Source organism: Lineus longissimus, chromosome 3, assembly GCF_910592395.1.
Source record: "Lineus longissimus chromosome 3, tnLinLong1.2, whole genome shotgun sequence".
Taxonomy (NCBI): domain Eukaryota; kingdom Metazoa; phylum Nemertea; class Pilidiophora; order Heteronemertea; family Lineidae; genus Lineus; species Lineus longissimus.
Window position 1 is genome coordinate 7,046,452 of NC_088310.1, and position 15,944 is coordinate 7,062,395.

At 42.2% G+C, this 15,944-nt stretch overlaps 1 protein-coding gene across 9 annotated transcripts in view; it reads right to left on the reverse strand.

Annotated features, from left to right (window-relative positions):
• LOC135485613 (spectrin beta chain, non-erythrocytic 2-like) overlaps positions 1–15,944 on the reverse strand; it is a 78,500-nt gene that overhangs the window by 22,233 nt on the left and 40,323 nt on the right. For all 9 annotated transcript variants that reach the window (XM_064767838.1, XM_064767835.1, XM_064767836.1 and 6 more), the window contains 27 exons: positions 15,858–15,939; positions 15,574–15,651; positions 15,332–15,459; positions 14,832–15,069; positions 14,431–14,570; positions 14,145–14,268; positions 13,690–13,836; positions 13,292–13,555; positions 12,931–13,061; positions 12,489–12,675; positions 12,129–12,329; positions 11,795–11,911; positions 11,257–11,370; positions 8,829–9,011; positions 8,550–8,695; positions 8,184–8,409; positions 7,730–7,909; positions 7,391–7,594; positions 7,127–7,276; positions 6,725–6,829; positions 6,429–6,523; positions 6,051–6,297; positions 5,701–5,892; positions 5,339–5,422; positions 992–1,110; positions 494–722; positions 62–244 (listed from right to left, as the gene is read on the reverse strand). In XM_064767838.1, the coding sequence (XP_064623908.1) occupies positions 62–244; positions 494–722; positions 992–1,110; positions 5,339–5,422; positions 5,701–5,892; positions 6,051–6,297; positions 6,429–6,523; positions 6,725–6,829; positions 7,127–7,276; positions 7,391–7,594; positions 7,730–7,909; positions 8,184–8,409; positions 8,550–8,695; positions 8,829–9,011; positions 11,257–11,370; positions 11,795–11,911; positions 12,129–12,329; positions 12,489–12,675; positions 12,931–13,061; positions 13,292–13,555; positions 13,690–13,836; positions 14,145–14,268; positions 14,431–14,570; positions 14,832–15,069; positions 15,332–15,459; positions 15,574–15,651; positions 15,858–15,939 (4,294 nt within the window). The remainder of the gene's footprint in view (positions 1–61; positions 245–493; positions 723–991; positions 1,111–5,338; positions 5,423–5,700; positions 5,893–6,050; positions 6,298–6,428; positions 6,524–6,724; positions 6,830–7,126; positions 7,277–7,390; positions 7,595–7,729; positions 7,910–8,183; positions 8,410–8,549; positions 8,696–8,828; positions 9,012–11,256; positions 11,371–11,794; positions 11,912–12,128; positions 12,330–12,488; positions 12,676–12,930; positions 13,062–13,291; positions 13,556–13,689; positions 13,837–14,144; positions 14,269–14,430; positions 14,571–14,831; positions 15,070–15,331; positions 15,460–15,573; positions 15,652–15,857; positions 15,940–15,944) is intronic.

The window sequence follows — 15,944 nt, forward strand, 5'->3', positions numbered from 1 at the left end:
GCAAACTTGATCAAAAATCAAATGCTAAACAAGCATAGGAAGAAGAAGAGGTTCAACTCACCAGTTCTCTAGCGTCAGCCAAGTACTTCTGTAGCTGGTATGACTGCTCTAGCTTGATCTTCCTGGCATCACAGAGGTCCTCCAACTTCTCCCAGTTATCAAGCAACTCCTGCTGCTTAGACTCAATGGCATCCTTCATGTCTGGATACTTCTTGCTCAGGCGGTTGCCTTGTGATTCCAATTTCTAGAATGAAAAAGTATGTTGGGAAAGTTTGTAAAAAGTCGTCAAGTGTTTACATAGCACTCGAAGAGAGCAAACAATAGGCTAGTAGACTTAGCCTCTGGACTAAGTCCCTCCTCCCAGATCTGCAGTCAGATTGAGTCAGGGATCCCGAAAGATAAGGTCTGCCGTCTGGTGACCATATCTACGTCTGAACTTCATTCTATCATCGTGGACGCCCAAGAGTGTATGGGGGAGGGGGGAGGAACTCACCTCTAACTGGTTCTGCAGCGCAGTCATGTCCCGTGAAACGTCCTCTTGTTTCCGTTGGAGGGCTTGGACACCGGGCAAGTCCTTCCCAACATCTTCCGAGGAGAGTAGCAACGCCTTCTCATTGATTCTCTCATTCACATCATCGACATCCCGATTGTACATGTGGATCTCGAGTGCTGCGGCCAGCTTCTGTTTGTGTTCGCCGAGTGACCCTTGTAAGCCGAGCCATCTGAAATACACAAATACGATACAGAATTGTTTGGAGAGGGAAGCATTTTGATAAACATGTATGAAGCAAAAGTGGGGTACTGTGACAGAAATTGAGTCTAAACATTGTGCTTCACTGACAATAAGGATTCCAACTTAGGTAGAGGTGGCACCAGTCAGTACAGTCAAATGACTAAGACTTAGACACCCCTTAATGGATTTAATCAGCCAACACCTCATTGCGCAATGAAAGTTATTGGCAAGTTATTGGATCCAACCTGCCTCACTTACTTATTATTAAGGTCATCCTTTCTGATTTTCACAGACTTGGTATCAGATCGTCCTTGCGTGATCAAGTTGTCCGCAAGCTCGTTAATGGCCTGGATGCGGGATTCATCAACCTTGACTCCCTACAAAGATCAACGTCAAGATTAAGAAAGATGGTAAAAATTTGGAGGAAATTTTGGTCGGTAGTCCCAAACTGCTGGATCAATAACCCCATTCATAATTAACAAAAGACATTGAGAGAAAAAAACGTCAGATTAAAAAAAGATAAAAACTTTCCACCTGACTCATTCTACTGAAGAGTATTTTGCTACAATAGATTTTTCTTTCGCCAAATATAGAGAGGCAGTGTTTGTTGCATGAGAATTTAGTCTCATATTTTTTCATAAATTTTCTATCCATGTTCCCAAGAATGGTAGCAGACACAATACATTTTCAATATCATGGCATGCAAGTCAATGATTTCAGCACACTGCATTTCACATGTAGGACAGGAAGAAAGGCACCGCTTGAAGAGATAGTGGCATTTGCCGAAACCAACTTGACAAGGAAGCAATGACAACATGAATCTTCCAAGAATAGTCGAATTCAATGGGTGATATGAATAAAGGCTAGCAAATGCTTTTACTTCAATTTTGTACAGAAAGGCTATTTTAAATGTACATGGAATTTTAGATAAAAGCATTTACTACTCTTTATTCATATCACCCAATGACTGAGGCAAACAAAAAAGTTAAAACTGCTGTGCTTATTTTTAACTTTGAACTAAAGAAGAACTTAATATTGACAATTAAATTAAAAAATATTCGATGCAGCAGTCATAGAAAACATGACAAGTCCGTCTGTACAGCTGGGATGAGAGGCAAAATAGACCATACAAGATGAAACGTTAAACCAATAGGGTTTGACATATACTAAGGGAGATTGAGTAAACTTTGTCATAAGATTTACATGTAGAAGCATAGTTTTGGCCTCGTTTTATCATTATTTTCCCCAGAACTGCCTCATCCCAGCTGAAAATAGCAAAAGCATGAACATGATTAAGGAAGGTGCAAACTGGTAACCTTTCCACTGCCGATGGTTCCCTGTAGTGCAATAACGAGATAAAAGGGAGGGGTTAATGGGAGGGTGAACGTGAAATGGCGTATGGCAAATGGAAATTGGAAGTACCCTGAAAGGAAATGAAAGGAATTCTCCAACAACTGAGTGGAATCCATCACTTACGGCACACAGGGCTATGAAGTTGCTTCCAATATGTGATATTTTTGCACATGAAATATAATAGAGCGCTGAATGCAGCCAACAGTGACTCAGACCTATGTGTCGCATGCATCCATGCATTTGCTGTGTTCTGCATAAAGGTGGTATCTCCTACACAATAGGTCATGCCCCACACCTTACAGAATAAGAATACATTGCGTGTCTTTTTACACAAAATTTCACACTTTTTAAAGCAATGTTGCTGAAACTATTAAAGCAATATTGGTAAGACTAGAGTACATAGCCATCTTGCTAAATTGAAAGGTGTGGCTAAAACTAAGAAATGTTGCTAAAATATGCTAAACAAAGCCTCTTACTCTCTCAAATGCAGACGTATACTTTTCTTGCTGAGATACTGCATGCACTCAGCTGGCAAAAAGCACTTGATTATTATTTTTAAACAGTCCTCACAAAACCTACAGTGGATGCTTTTAAAAATTAAATGTGAGCAATTTCAAATGCTCGGTTAGGTGTGAACCAATGTGGAGGAAGCACAAATATTGCACCAATTATCATCATCAACATATAACTATTATAGGTGACTCTGTCGCCACCAGTGTACCCACAGTCGCCCAACGACTTGGGTCAGTTGAGAGGGATATATCCGCATATGTCGGGGGCCCTCACATCGCTCTCAACAGCCTTCTTCATACTCATTAAGTATTTTCCTCTTTCCATCATCTCCTTCCAACAAAGCTGTTACAAGTACAAATGAAGTAGCACAGCTAAAGGAAGAAGGAACAAGTTTGATGAAAGATTTCCTTGACACTTTTGCAAAATTCCTCTGACATTGGTGTCTTGACTACAAAACGTGTTGTTAGAAAATTTTAAAAGAATATTGCAAAAGAAATTCAACTGAAGATCCAAATTACTCACAAACGAAACAGAAGGATTATTTTCAGGTTCATTTCCTTGGTATAACAGCTAAAACATCAGGGGGGGCACAATATGAACTATATTTCTAAAACTGGAGGAGTAAAAACCTGCACACAACTGAGAATTCTATTCTAAAACGTCACCCAGAACATTTACAAACACTTCTTCTTCTTCTTCAGCATTCGCTCTGCAATTGGAGGGGTCATTCTCCTAGGAGTAATCCTCCTCCAAGGCGGGATGAGCGTATCCTGCGTGCCACTACGGTTAGGCGCCAATTGGGTTTATTGGCCTAGTGGTCCAACTTTGGCGAGAGAGATAGAGTCCACGCAAGCTACTCATGTTTCTCACTTGGTGGGGTCTTAGCTTGCCCTGGCATAGACACCAGGTACAAGGAACCTCGGTTTTAGTCTCATTCGAAGGACTGTGAAGAGCCAGGAATTTTAGTTCCTTGAAAGCCACGCCGGTTCATCCAGACATACGATCCTGGGTTCTCCCGGGATCGAACCCGGGCCCTATTGCGTGGTGGCCAGCAGTGTAAACCACTAGGCCATGAGGCTCCTGGTTTACAAACACTTGATTTGTTCAATTTACCATATCAAACAACATTTTTTAAATCTCATTGATATCAAAATTTGATTAGGCCAAATACAATTTAGGCCATTGCATGTCTAAAAGTGTTTTTATGGTTTCATTTTGGAGTGTTGGCTTGTGGATGTTCCGGGTGACTCGGATCATTCATATCCTAACTAGCTTGCACTTTGGGTGATGACTCAACTAAAATCACGCTAAGGTCTTCATCAACAAGTCAAACAAGGATCCCGGGCAACCAGAGTTGTAGGAAATTCTAAAGTACTGTTGAATTGCTATTTGAGAGTAGCATTGAGATAACTGAGCAGCGGTGATCATACACACTATCATCATACCAAGTTCTTAAGTGTAGAACATCAAAAATCACTTCAAGTTCGAAGGTAAGATGGTGCAATTATAGCCTCAGCGTGCATTGATGTGTACTACCAGAGCCCTTTTCGACACTGTATCAGCTATAATTGCACTGGGCTTGATGGTGCAATTATAGCCTCAGCGTGCATTGATGCGTACTACCAGAGAGCCCTTTTCGACACTGTATCAGCTATAATTGCACTGGGCTTGATGGTGCAATTATAGCCTCAGCGTGCATTGATGTGTACTACCAGAGCCTTTTTCGACACTGTATCAGCTATAATTGCACTCGGGCTTCAATTGTACCACTTTGCTTTAAAAGGCTTTCCAGGTTTTACTATAACATTTGGTTCAATGCAATATATGGCACATACATGCATCTCGCATGGATTTTCTCCATTTTTCAACAATTTTCTTTCCGATTTTTGTTTCTCAACTATGGTTGCCAGGGTCCATCTCTCTTGGTGAAACAACACCACACTTGCAAGACCAACTACATGCTAAATGAAGGAACAACTCATTCTCGGTCAGACTTACTAAATCCTGAAAATATAATCAGTTTCGACATAAATTAGCTAATATCCTATAGGTCAAATAAATCTAGTGTGCTTTGGATTTCACGATGTGCAATAGCGACATAGAGCATGCAAAATCGGTCTTGGTAGTCATAACGTTTTAAAGTTGAACTATTACCCAGCAGAAGAACTGAATGAATTTTTTCGTACATTTCATAAGGACTGGACAAATTAGAGTTGTAAAGCAAAGAACTTGTTGAGGCCTTGCAGTATACCTTTAGTGCTGACACACACAATATTGACAGCCACTTTTCTAAAGATCATACACAATTGCGACATAAGCTGAATTAACATTTCAACAACAGGCCAAAAATTTCATCAGTCACTCAGGCCAGTTCATCAGCTTACACATCAATGACAAAGCTATTCAGACAATTAGCCGAATCATTATTTTACTCTAAGCCAATACATGTTAGCCCATTTAGATACATTGACCATATGTGACTCGCTCTACCAAAACTAGGCGCTTGTCGCATCTGAACTCGACAGGTTGATACGGACTTGTTGTTCATTTCCCTATTGTAGACCTTTTGTGAAATCTATTACAAACTGATTTGGTCACATTTCACAAAAGGTCTACAATAGGGAAATGAACAACAAGTCCGTATCAACCTGTCAAGTTCAGATGCGACAAGCGCCTAGTTTTGGTAGAGCGGGTCACATATTTTCCTCCAGAGTGGAATTTCAAAGAAGGACTACTTACCGAGCCAATATCGTTGACTTTCTTCTGCAATTCTAGGCAATGTTCATAGTCACGTCCACAGTCACCAATATTGATGATAGACTCCTGAAAAGAAATGCAGTGTTTCATTTCAAAATCTCCATATCAGTTGTTTGATATGCGAGGGACAAGATGCTCAAAGCAGGCCACCCAAGTAAGGCGGACTCTGGTCACTACCTTCAGCTATGATTGGAGATATTCTGGACCCAAACTGCTCAACAGATCAAAAAAAGACAGCATCAACAAAATGCGGTCAAAACAACAGCCAACTCATCATTTTAGTAAGACAAGGTCACTGATCCTCACAAAGGCCACCCTAAATCAACCACAGACACACAATATACCTTTTCTCTGATCCACGCCTCCACCGCATCAACCTCTTCATTGAACTTCAAGATATCCTTGGCCTCCTCCAGGACCTTGGCGCGGTGCTCAGACGCCTTCAGCAGGTCGTTCCACGTCTTGACCAGCTTGTCAACGCGATCTTGCACCTCTGCAGACTCGGGGTGTTTCTTCTTGATCAGAGTAGCCCCTTGCTGAGAACGAAAAAATATTGATTGTCGTCAACAAAAACATTTTATGAAAATTGAAGAAGAAGACATGGAAGGTATCCACGGCAACAATTATAATCGCAGGAGGCTGCAATTAAAATCACTTGTTTGCGGGGCACTTATGATAAGCAAATTGTACTAACATTTTGAATGTCTTCGATCTTGTCCGTGTTGGCCATGACCTCTGCTTCGAACGCCTGGTGCTTCTGCAGCTTCTTCATCTTCTCATAGAGGTCGGACTCGGTGTCGACCGACTCGTCCCTCACAGCTTTCAGTTTGTCATTCATCCAGTTTTCGGCCTCGTTGCAGTCGCGGTTGAACTCAGCATAAAGGAGTGAATCCTGAAGTTTCTGTTTGCGATCATCGCTCAGGTCTTTGACATGTTCACGCCTGTAAACAGAGAAATCATGAGAATAGGGTGGTCATATAAACTTCCGAAATTATTTTTAAGCTACCGGGGTAATTGAAATTCCCTATGATTGCATGCAGACAACCTTTGACATAACAATAAATAACCTCACCTGTCAATCACATCTTGCAGCCTGTTGACAATATTTTGACCATCGAAATGCTGGTCAGCGATCAATTGTTCACCGTACTCTTTCAAGGCTTCAAGCTGAAAAAGAATAATGAAATGTTGGTCATTTTATTCGAGAACACACAGTAGTCCAGGCCCATTGACTGTGCAACCAACTCATCAGGTAGCAAAATAAGGAAACCAGTTCAAATTTGATCTGGTTGACAACAGCTTTGTTGTCCAATCAGAATTGGAAAACTGAAGAAATTTCAAAATCGGTAAAATTTTAATTTTGTTCACCTTCTCCTCCTGTGTCTCTAGAAGTTTCTCAAAGTTTTCATGCTTCTTCAACAAAGCTTCAACCTGATCAACATCTGTTCCGAAGTCCGAACTGTTGAGGTAAGCCTGCAATGAAATAGAAATAAAATTGTAAATACTGGCAACTTTCCCAGGTCATTTTAGGCTTCTTTTGCATGCGTTGCCATTTTTTTTTAAATTGAGTATGAAGAGGATTGCTGTGGTGTCCAACTCTCAGTCAACAAGCAGTGACAGTGAATTTGAATGCTCAACTGGTCTTCCTTTTATTCCCTCAGGTCAATCTCATGTGCCTTGATACCTGAGACTTTTCCGTACTACCACTGTGAATGGGCCACCCAGTTTCTGTACTACCTAAAAGACGACAGAATCTAACAACTCGCATACCTCTTGCGAAGAGCTTATGGTATCTAGCTGGTTGGCATCACGATAGAACACTTGCTGCTTAAACATCTCGTCAAGATGATCCCTCTCCTCACCCCAGGCGGACAAAAGCTTCTCCCGCTCAGACTCGAGGGTTTCAACTTTCTCCTGGATCTGAAAACAAAAGCAAAATATTTGAAACACGATCTTAAAAAAGGACCATGCTTAAAGTTGATATAAAATTCGATGAAACTCGTGAATGCCTATAAACATGAACGAGACCCTTACCTCTCCAGTTGCGAAGTGTCCCTCGCTGACCATGGTCTCTCCGGTGTGAATCAGGGTGGAGAAGTTGTCCATGCGTGCATCGATCTCCGCCTTCAACTGCTTATGGCGGTCGCGTAACAAGTCTACCGAGGTGACGTTGCGTACAAATTCTTCGACTGCCATCTGCTTTTGCATCTCTCGTGACCAATCAACAAGATCACGTACCTGCATGAAAAAGAAATTCACTTAACGAATGATAACATCATGCTGCCCTAACACAAACTGAGACAATTAAGCTCGATTCTACCCTGATTGAGTGATCGAAGCCTTTGAATAGTTCTGCCAAATTTCCAAACTCACCGATGCCAAAAACCTATAGAGGTTTCCAGCCTCCTTCAGCTCTTCCTTCCTCTGTTGAGCGCGCTGTTGGAGGGCATCCCAGTTCTCCTGTACCACCTCCTCATGCTGGGCAATCTGCTCGGCATTGCCGCCGGGATAGGCAGCCTGCAGACGGGCAGAGTCATCTTTCAACACTTGAATCTGAAAAGCAAACAAATGGTTCATGAAATCTTTCAGGAAGTACCATGCACCTTTTTTGGAGGAGCCTTTTTGCCTAGTGGAGAACACTGCTGGCTATCATGCAAAAGGCCTACTTTCAATCTCAGGGGGACCCAGGATTGTGAAGAGCCAGGAATTTTAGCCAGAACTTTGGCCAAAGGTAGAGTCCACGGGAAATTCTCATGTTTCTCGCTTGGTGGGGTCTTTTGCTCACCCTGGCATAGACACAAGATACAAGGAACCTCGGTTTATTTACCTGTGCCTCCAGAGCAACAAGTTCATTCTCAAAGCCCTCGTGCTTCTTCTGGAAGCTCTCCGTGCTGAAGATGTCCTTGCCAACATCTTCGGGAATGCTGCTGTACTTCTCCTGGATACGGGATAGGATATCCTCGACATCTCGGTTGAAGCGGTGGATCTCCCCAGCACCCTCTAGCTTCAAGTCTCGCGCGTCGATCTGCTCCAAGAGCATGTCCCAGGCGTTACTGAAAAGAACACCGCACACACAGGATGAACAAAAAACTGCATCAACTTGGCTAGCAGGCTGCAAAATTTCATTAATTTCTGACCAAATCTCTCAGCATTTTCAGGCAGTACCCAGGCACTAAATCCAATTTATATGTACCTGACTTCTTCCTGTCTTGTTCCGATATCTCCTTTATAAGGCGTCTTCTTCGCCATCAAGTCCTTCGCGAGTTTCTGGAGATTGGACACACGGTCAGCCCCAGCGTCGACTCCTAATTTGAACTCATCGAATTTCTTCTCAAGGTCCTGCAAGCAAATTGGGATGCAAATATTTAGTACAAGGTACCCCGCAATGACCATGTTCATGTTCAAAGTCCAGTCATTCTAGCACCACTTTACCACAAGATATTCATAGCAGAAAAAATTCTCGTACACTTACCACAAGATGTTCATAGTCCTGGCCATAGTCTTCAGAGGAAGCTGTCTGCATCTGTTCCCCGATCCACTCCTCAACCTCGACAGCTTCTTGGATGTACTCGTGGAAGTTCTTGGACTCCTCAACATTTTTCCGTCGATCGTTTGCCTGTCCCTGCAGCTTGGCGAGGAGGTCCTCAAGTTCTTTCTGCAACGAGTAATCAAAACAGGCTGACTCCATGTGCAGGCACAGCCCTAGTGCTCCGTTGGTTTATCCCACTTCCGAGTTGGAATCAAGATTAGTTTATCAGCACAATCTCTAGGGGATGATAATACTAGCTTTCTATAAACATGGCAGGGCAATGGAACTATTGCACGTAGAGGGTATACCTCTATAGCCTGCTTTGAACTAAAATCTTTGGCTTAACATGGAGCCTGTGGGCAATAACTGGCATAACTAGAAATTCTAAAGGTAAGCAATCAACTGGTAACAGTTATAGAGGATCATGGACATGAAAGAAGCAAATTATACAAGAAACAAATGGACATCAACCAAGACAGCAAACATTACATCCACTGACCTACCAAGAATTAATCAATGCTATCCTAAATCAGAATCACGAAACCGGACTCCAACCTCGATGAACTATATCACCTGATAATATTCCTTCCATATCGACTATCGCTCCACTCAAACATCAAAGACACTAATTATAACCTCGTTATTAGCCGGATCAACGGCCAGACGGATGTAGTCGAACTCTCACACGATGTATTCACAGGAGATTGTAATGCGTCTGCTCCGCAGACACTGAGCATCAATAATCCTGATGCAATGAATAACTTACAACGAAACTGCTCGCAGTAATCTCACTGCTCTCCGTGGTCTCCATGGTTTATTAAGGCAGGGCAAAAGGTCAAAATTGGGATGAATCAATAAAAAGATTTATCATCCAGTATGAAATGTGTAAAGAGTAAACAGAGAATATGATCAATTCATCAAATAAAATTTCCAAAATTTGAGTCAACCAAAAATCATGCAACTGCAGTATGATGCATAATGGCCTTTTATTAAGCTAGAAATTCCACAGTATTCTGCAAGGCATTCTCACAGCGTAAGAAAAGGAAGAGTAGAAGCTCCCATAACGAATGTCACAGCTAAAAGACGTAAGACCCTGTTACGCACTAGCATCTACCAGACACTCGCAAAAATCAATAACATGGCATTCTCTTCACCCAAGGAGAAGGCCGACAGAGTGATGCATCTAACAGGAGGATTATCTTACAATGATCATCCGATCCCCTCAGATCTTGGCTGTCCTCATTTTTTGTCAACATAATCCCATTGCAGTGTTGTCGTCAGATGACTGAGAGCCAAGGCTATCAAAGCAGATCAAACAGAACAAAGCCCGTCACTATTTGTCGAATATTGTTTAGCCATGAGATTTCTTGTATCGCACAGTGCAACTCTACACATCAGACAGCAATTCACCCTTCCTTAGAAAGACCGAGATGAGTTGGAGAAATTCCAAATAGTGTATTTTTCACTAGATCACGGATGCTCCATCATTTTTTATGAACATAATCCAATTGCAATGGAGAGATTAGATGACTGTGCCAAGGCTATCAAAGAGGATCATTCAACACAACAAAACCAGTCACTATTAGTCAAATATTGGGCATGTCATTTAGCCATGCTATTTCTCGTACAGTGTATGAATAGCGTGTCTGTAACAATGAACTAGCTTTAACCCCCTACTGAAAAGTCATTTTTCTACACAATAGAAACATACAATGTCTTCAAGACATAGGAATGAGAAGTTGCTTTTTATCCTTAAAGGTAAAATCCACCCATAAAAAAGATACTGTCATGACCCACCCCACAGCTGTGTGCCTGGTGTGCAGTTCCTTTATCTAAATCTGCTTCTACATCACAGTATAGTCAGTCAGGCATCTTAAAGAGTGCCCCAGTAGAGCTTGATGAAACATGATCATCACTGTATCTTACTCGAAAAGATAAATGATTTTTTGACAAATCTCAGATTCAGAGTATCGGAGGAAAATTCTTTTGTGCTTCCGCACTGAGTCATGAGTAATGGAAGATAAGAACTGGTAACACTTTTATTCTGTGTAAACCTTTTTGGGATTAGCCGGGAATTACTCATGCTGATCTCACTGACTATAAGACACATATACATGTGCCAATCGCTCACTCTTTAACCCTACAAAAGCCATTGCCTCTACATTCTCTACATGTTGGACCAGTCTATCAGTTTATAAGGGGAATGAACGAAGCCAACCAGGATACTGGGCCAGAAGGGAGCAAATATGGTCGACCAGTCTCCTCTAACATCGGGGCTGAGGCAGTGCCAACATGGTGGACTGGTCTATCCAGTGGTAGAAGGAAAGGAAGCTTCCCACAAAACAAAAGATATTAAGTGAAAGTGTCCTACCTGTCTCCTTGCGACCTCGGGAGCCTCCGCATGATCAGCCTGTTCAAGCTCGCTGGCGGTTTGTCCAAGTTTATCCACCATTCCAGCGTAAGTTGCCATGTCCACTTCAAACGCCTGAAATATACAAAGGACGTATTGTAGGAAATGGAATAAACATGCTGACAGAGGAAATTTTTTGCATTCGTAAAAGTCATCACCCCTTGAAAGGGGTTCAAGCTCAGAAAGTGGTTACATGAAGTCCTAGGCAGTTAAATATTTCACTACAGCAACTGTTTACTATGATGAGTAAAGCTACCTGCTATTAATGGCAGTCAAGTATCATGGCTTACTGTGCAGGTATCTGCCATACCTGATTCGTTCTCTGTGACCTAGTTATGGCTACTTTGACCTAGTTATGACTACTTTGACCTAGTTATGGCTACTTTGACCTAGTTGTGACTAATCTACAGTGCTAATCTGAAAGTCTGTGATGTTGGAGCAAAGGAAAATTGGTCTGCTACTTAGACTCGAGATAATCACAGCATAGTCTGATTCTTACCTTGTGTTTGGTGAGCATTTTATCGGCAGCATCCTGGTCTTTTCCATAGTCAGCAGACGATAGCAGACGCGCCTTATCTTTCATCCAATTTTCAACATCGTTAGCCTCAGAGAAGTACTGAAGAACAAAAGATAAATATTCATGTAATCCGCCCAAAGCGATGTTTTTCGAATAGCTTGCCCCCTTCTGGACCTGTTCTGGGCGGGCCACACTGTTTAAAAATTGGAACTTGCACACTGGAAATAGGAAGGTGAGCAGAAAATTTGCTTCTCTGGAGTTGACAGCCAACGCATCATTCAAGGAACAGAAATGGAAAAGTTACTGAGAGTCGTACCTCTTGTGTTTTCAAAGATAGGTCCAATTTTCCTTTCCTTGTGTTCATACTGTCGATGAGGTCGTCCCACGAGTTTGAAAGCTCCTCCATCTTGGCAATGATCTGGTCGGGAGCGAAGTGATCCGAATCAAGCAGGCCCTGGCCCGTCTTCATCACCTTCTCGACCTGAGGGGCGTGGTTCTGTAACTCTTGCTCGAATTTCTGAAATGAAAATAAACAAATATTTTTAAAAAAGGTTTTGCCAGGGGCCACGCATTATCAGATCTAAAATAGCATTACGGCAATAACACCTTGTGAGGGAAAAACTGAGAAAAGAAAGTGTTTTTTTAACCTCCTGATTATCTTAAAAGAATATGTTACCTGATTTTTGTTGTTGAGTCTCTGCGCTTCCATGAGACTCTTTCCGTAATCGGCAGAGTAGGCTTGGGGCTGATGCTCTTTGATCCACTGCATCTCCGCATCTGTATCGAAGATGAACTGCTGTAGTTTCAGCGAATCGTCCAACTTTTTCTTACGCTCGGCCATCAGAGGAAGCATCTTGTTATACCTTCGAAATAAGATGAACATTTTTATATTTCAAGTCTATTATTATGTCTGTTATTCGTGACAACATTTAAGGGGCAAAGTAAAAAAATCCTCTTATCATGATGAATTCGGTGATAACATCACAGCAAGAAGCTTTCCCATACAATCTTTCTGGTATCAAATGTGCTAGTGGAAAAAACTGGATTTGGTAAACTTTTCAGAGATCACTATAGTAGGACTCAAACTTGTACAATCGACCCATGTTTAAGATGTCTACCTTTCTTCCATTTCTGCAGCTTTGGCTAAGATGCCAGGGGCATCAAAGTGACCTTCGGCAGCTAGTTTCTCCCCGAGTGCTCTCATAGCATCAATGCGGGCCTTCTCCGCTGCCAACTCATTCTCAAGGGCCTGTAAATAGAAACAGTTAAAATCAGCATAAAAAACAATGAACGATAAATTGATAAATTGATAAAATCACAAAGGAATGAGAAATACCATTTTGCAGGAATTCGAGGAGAGATTGGAAGCCTCTAGTTTCTTGATTTTCAATACTTTTGGTTTTGGCGGAACCCCAAACTTTTCATAAGCCCCTCCAATGGGAACAATACTCCAAAGAAGAACAGCCCATCAACACTTACAGCATGCTTCTTCAGCAGCTCCTTGACCCCCCTAAGGTCGCTACCAATATCGTCCGACCGCGCCGCCTTCTCAATGTCATCCAACTTCTCACTGATATCGTCAGCCTCCTTGTTGTACGTTTCCTGCTGGTTGGCCTGTTGTAGCTTCTCGCCCTTGTCTGTGGCCTTCTTGAACAGGTCGTCCCACTGGGCGTTGAGGTCCTCCAGGATTTGTTCGACTTCTTCGGATGCGTAGTGGTTGCTCTCAATCAGGGCACCGCCAGCCTAGAGAAGGGACAAAGGATGACTTTTAGTCCGTCACACGTATCAGATAACTGAATTATCTTCACAGCAGGTCAGGTTATTCTGTATATTTGTATTTCAAAAGATTGCAAAACCTTACTAATAAGTTTACTTACGGCATTAATCTCATGTAGTTTTTGATTGTTTGCTCGCAGTTCCGCCTCAAAGGCCTGATGTTTCTGTAACTTTCTCGCCAGATTGGAGAGATCTTTGTACGACTGCTCGTCAGCCGTCTGCTCCTTCTCGTCCATCCATTCAGACAGCTGTAAAATAAATAAACAGATATTTGATTGCAAATTTTCCTGATCAGCACATAGAGTTGTCATACATGTAAGTTAGCACGTTGTACTCCTTTGAAACCCAATAAGACTGGAATCCATCCTCAAAACTGTAAAGTGCCCAGCAAACGAACAATTTTAATCCCTGTGACCTGCAAACCCAGTAGTTACCAGATTTACTCATCGATGGGAGGACCTTTTGTAGCAGCGCTTACAATGGCAGCTGCAACATTGAAAATTATTCAGGCCACAAAGAACTAAGAGCACATCTGCAACCAAAACTATACACTGACCTCATCAGCATCTCTCTTGAACTCTTGAAAGGCGAGAGATTGTTGGAGGGCACCGAGGCGGTCATCGCTCTTTTCCTTGACGGCACGCCGCCGCTCAAGTACCTGGTTCCGCCGCTCGTCAATCCTGAAGGAAAAGAAGAAGAGTCTCATTGAAGTATTTTTGATTCAGAATATTATGAAAATGCCAAAAGGAAGGTTAAAATTCTTTCCAGGAACAGACTACGGCAGTATACCAAAGGAAAATTAGAGAAAATCTTTCATGAAATTGCCTTGAATTGCTGCTTACTTTTTGCTATCGTAGTGGTCGCCTTGGATGAGCTTATCTGCCATGTCACTGAAGGCCTTCATTCTTTCCTCTTGAGAGTTCAGCCGGTTCTCAAACTCTTCATGGCGTTTCAACATGTGTTCGACTTGATCAACTTGGGTCTGAAAATGGCACGAAAGCACATGAAATCTTCTCTTTTCCTCCATAAAATAGAACTTCAAGTGCATGAGTCATGTTGGTTTTTTAGGCACAAACAACTTCCACTGGGACTGCAATGTCTTCGAACAGAATCATTGAAAAATCATCAAACTGCTAACACTCCAAGGGAATGGAACAGTCGGGCTACTTGGCCTACTCACAAGAAGAGGCAAAAAACTTAGGTCAGATCATGACACATCTTCGAAAACACGGTAGGAACTTACCCCCAGCTCATCAAATTCTAAGAAAGCCTCATGACTGCTGGTTATCGAATCAATCTGATCCGCCTCGCGTATGAAATACTGTAAATCCAAACAATCCTTCAGTTGTTTATTCCTCTCGTCCCATTTTTTGTTGATGCCGTCTTGTTCATCTTGAAGTCTGTGCAACTTCTTTGCAACCTCGTCGGCGTTTGGAGAATTCTCCATAACCCTTGCTGCGAGGGCTTCAATTTTGTCAAATCTGAAATGAGCCGAAAGGTATATTGTAGATCTTGACAAAAGCTACATGAATTGTCAATGTTATCTACTGGCACTCTGCACCTTGAGCAGACAGAGTACATGCCAAAATTGTTGGGAAAAGTCACCAGGTGGCCAACAGCAGTGGTCTGGCATCTTTCCTATCATGTTCAAAGGGCGAGAGAATCTTTACGGCAGATTTGGTTAATTTTCAGGACAATTTCCTTGGGATTCAAATCTCTTGGAAATGATAGAGTATCACTCACTTGTCCTTCTGGGCATTGATCTCATCTGCGAGTTCCTCGTGCTGTTTTAACAGTTCCTCAGCCTGGGGGACGCCCTTGGCAAGCTCGTTATTATTCAACTTGTTCTTGACATCGTCCATCCAGTTTGCCTGCAATTGAGAGAAACGAAATCAAGAAACCTTCAAATTAAAAAATCATCTTTCAAGGAATTTGTCCGGATGTGTGCCAGGATAAGAAGAATAGTTGAGAATTCGGGCTCTTACCAAGTCTCTGTAGTCTTCATTAAACTGCTGCTGTTCCTCTGCCTGCTGTAGCTTCTCCTTCCGATCGGCTGCCTTGTCCTACAAAATGAAAGTATACTGATAATATTTTTCCTTTTTTGTCATGACACTCAAAAACATATTCAAAACAGAAATGCGTGAAGCTTTGCAAGCATCATTTGGTTTCATCTGTGGGCCTATTACACATAAGACAGGCCTTTTGTACAAGTGCCCCACAACCAGTTAAAGAGCGTCAACACAGAATCTAGCTTTGAATAATAGAATACCTTGAGATCGTTCCACATCTTGTCCAACTCTTTCTGGCGCTGATTGACAGAGTTGGCTTCACCAGGGTAGGATGCTTTCACGCTGGA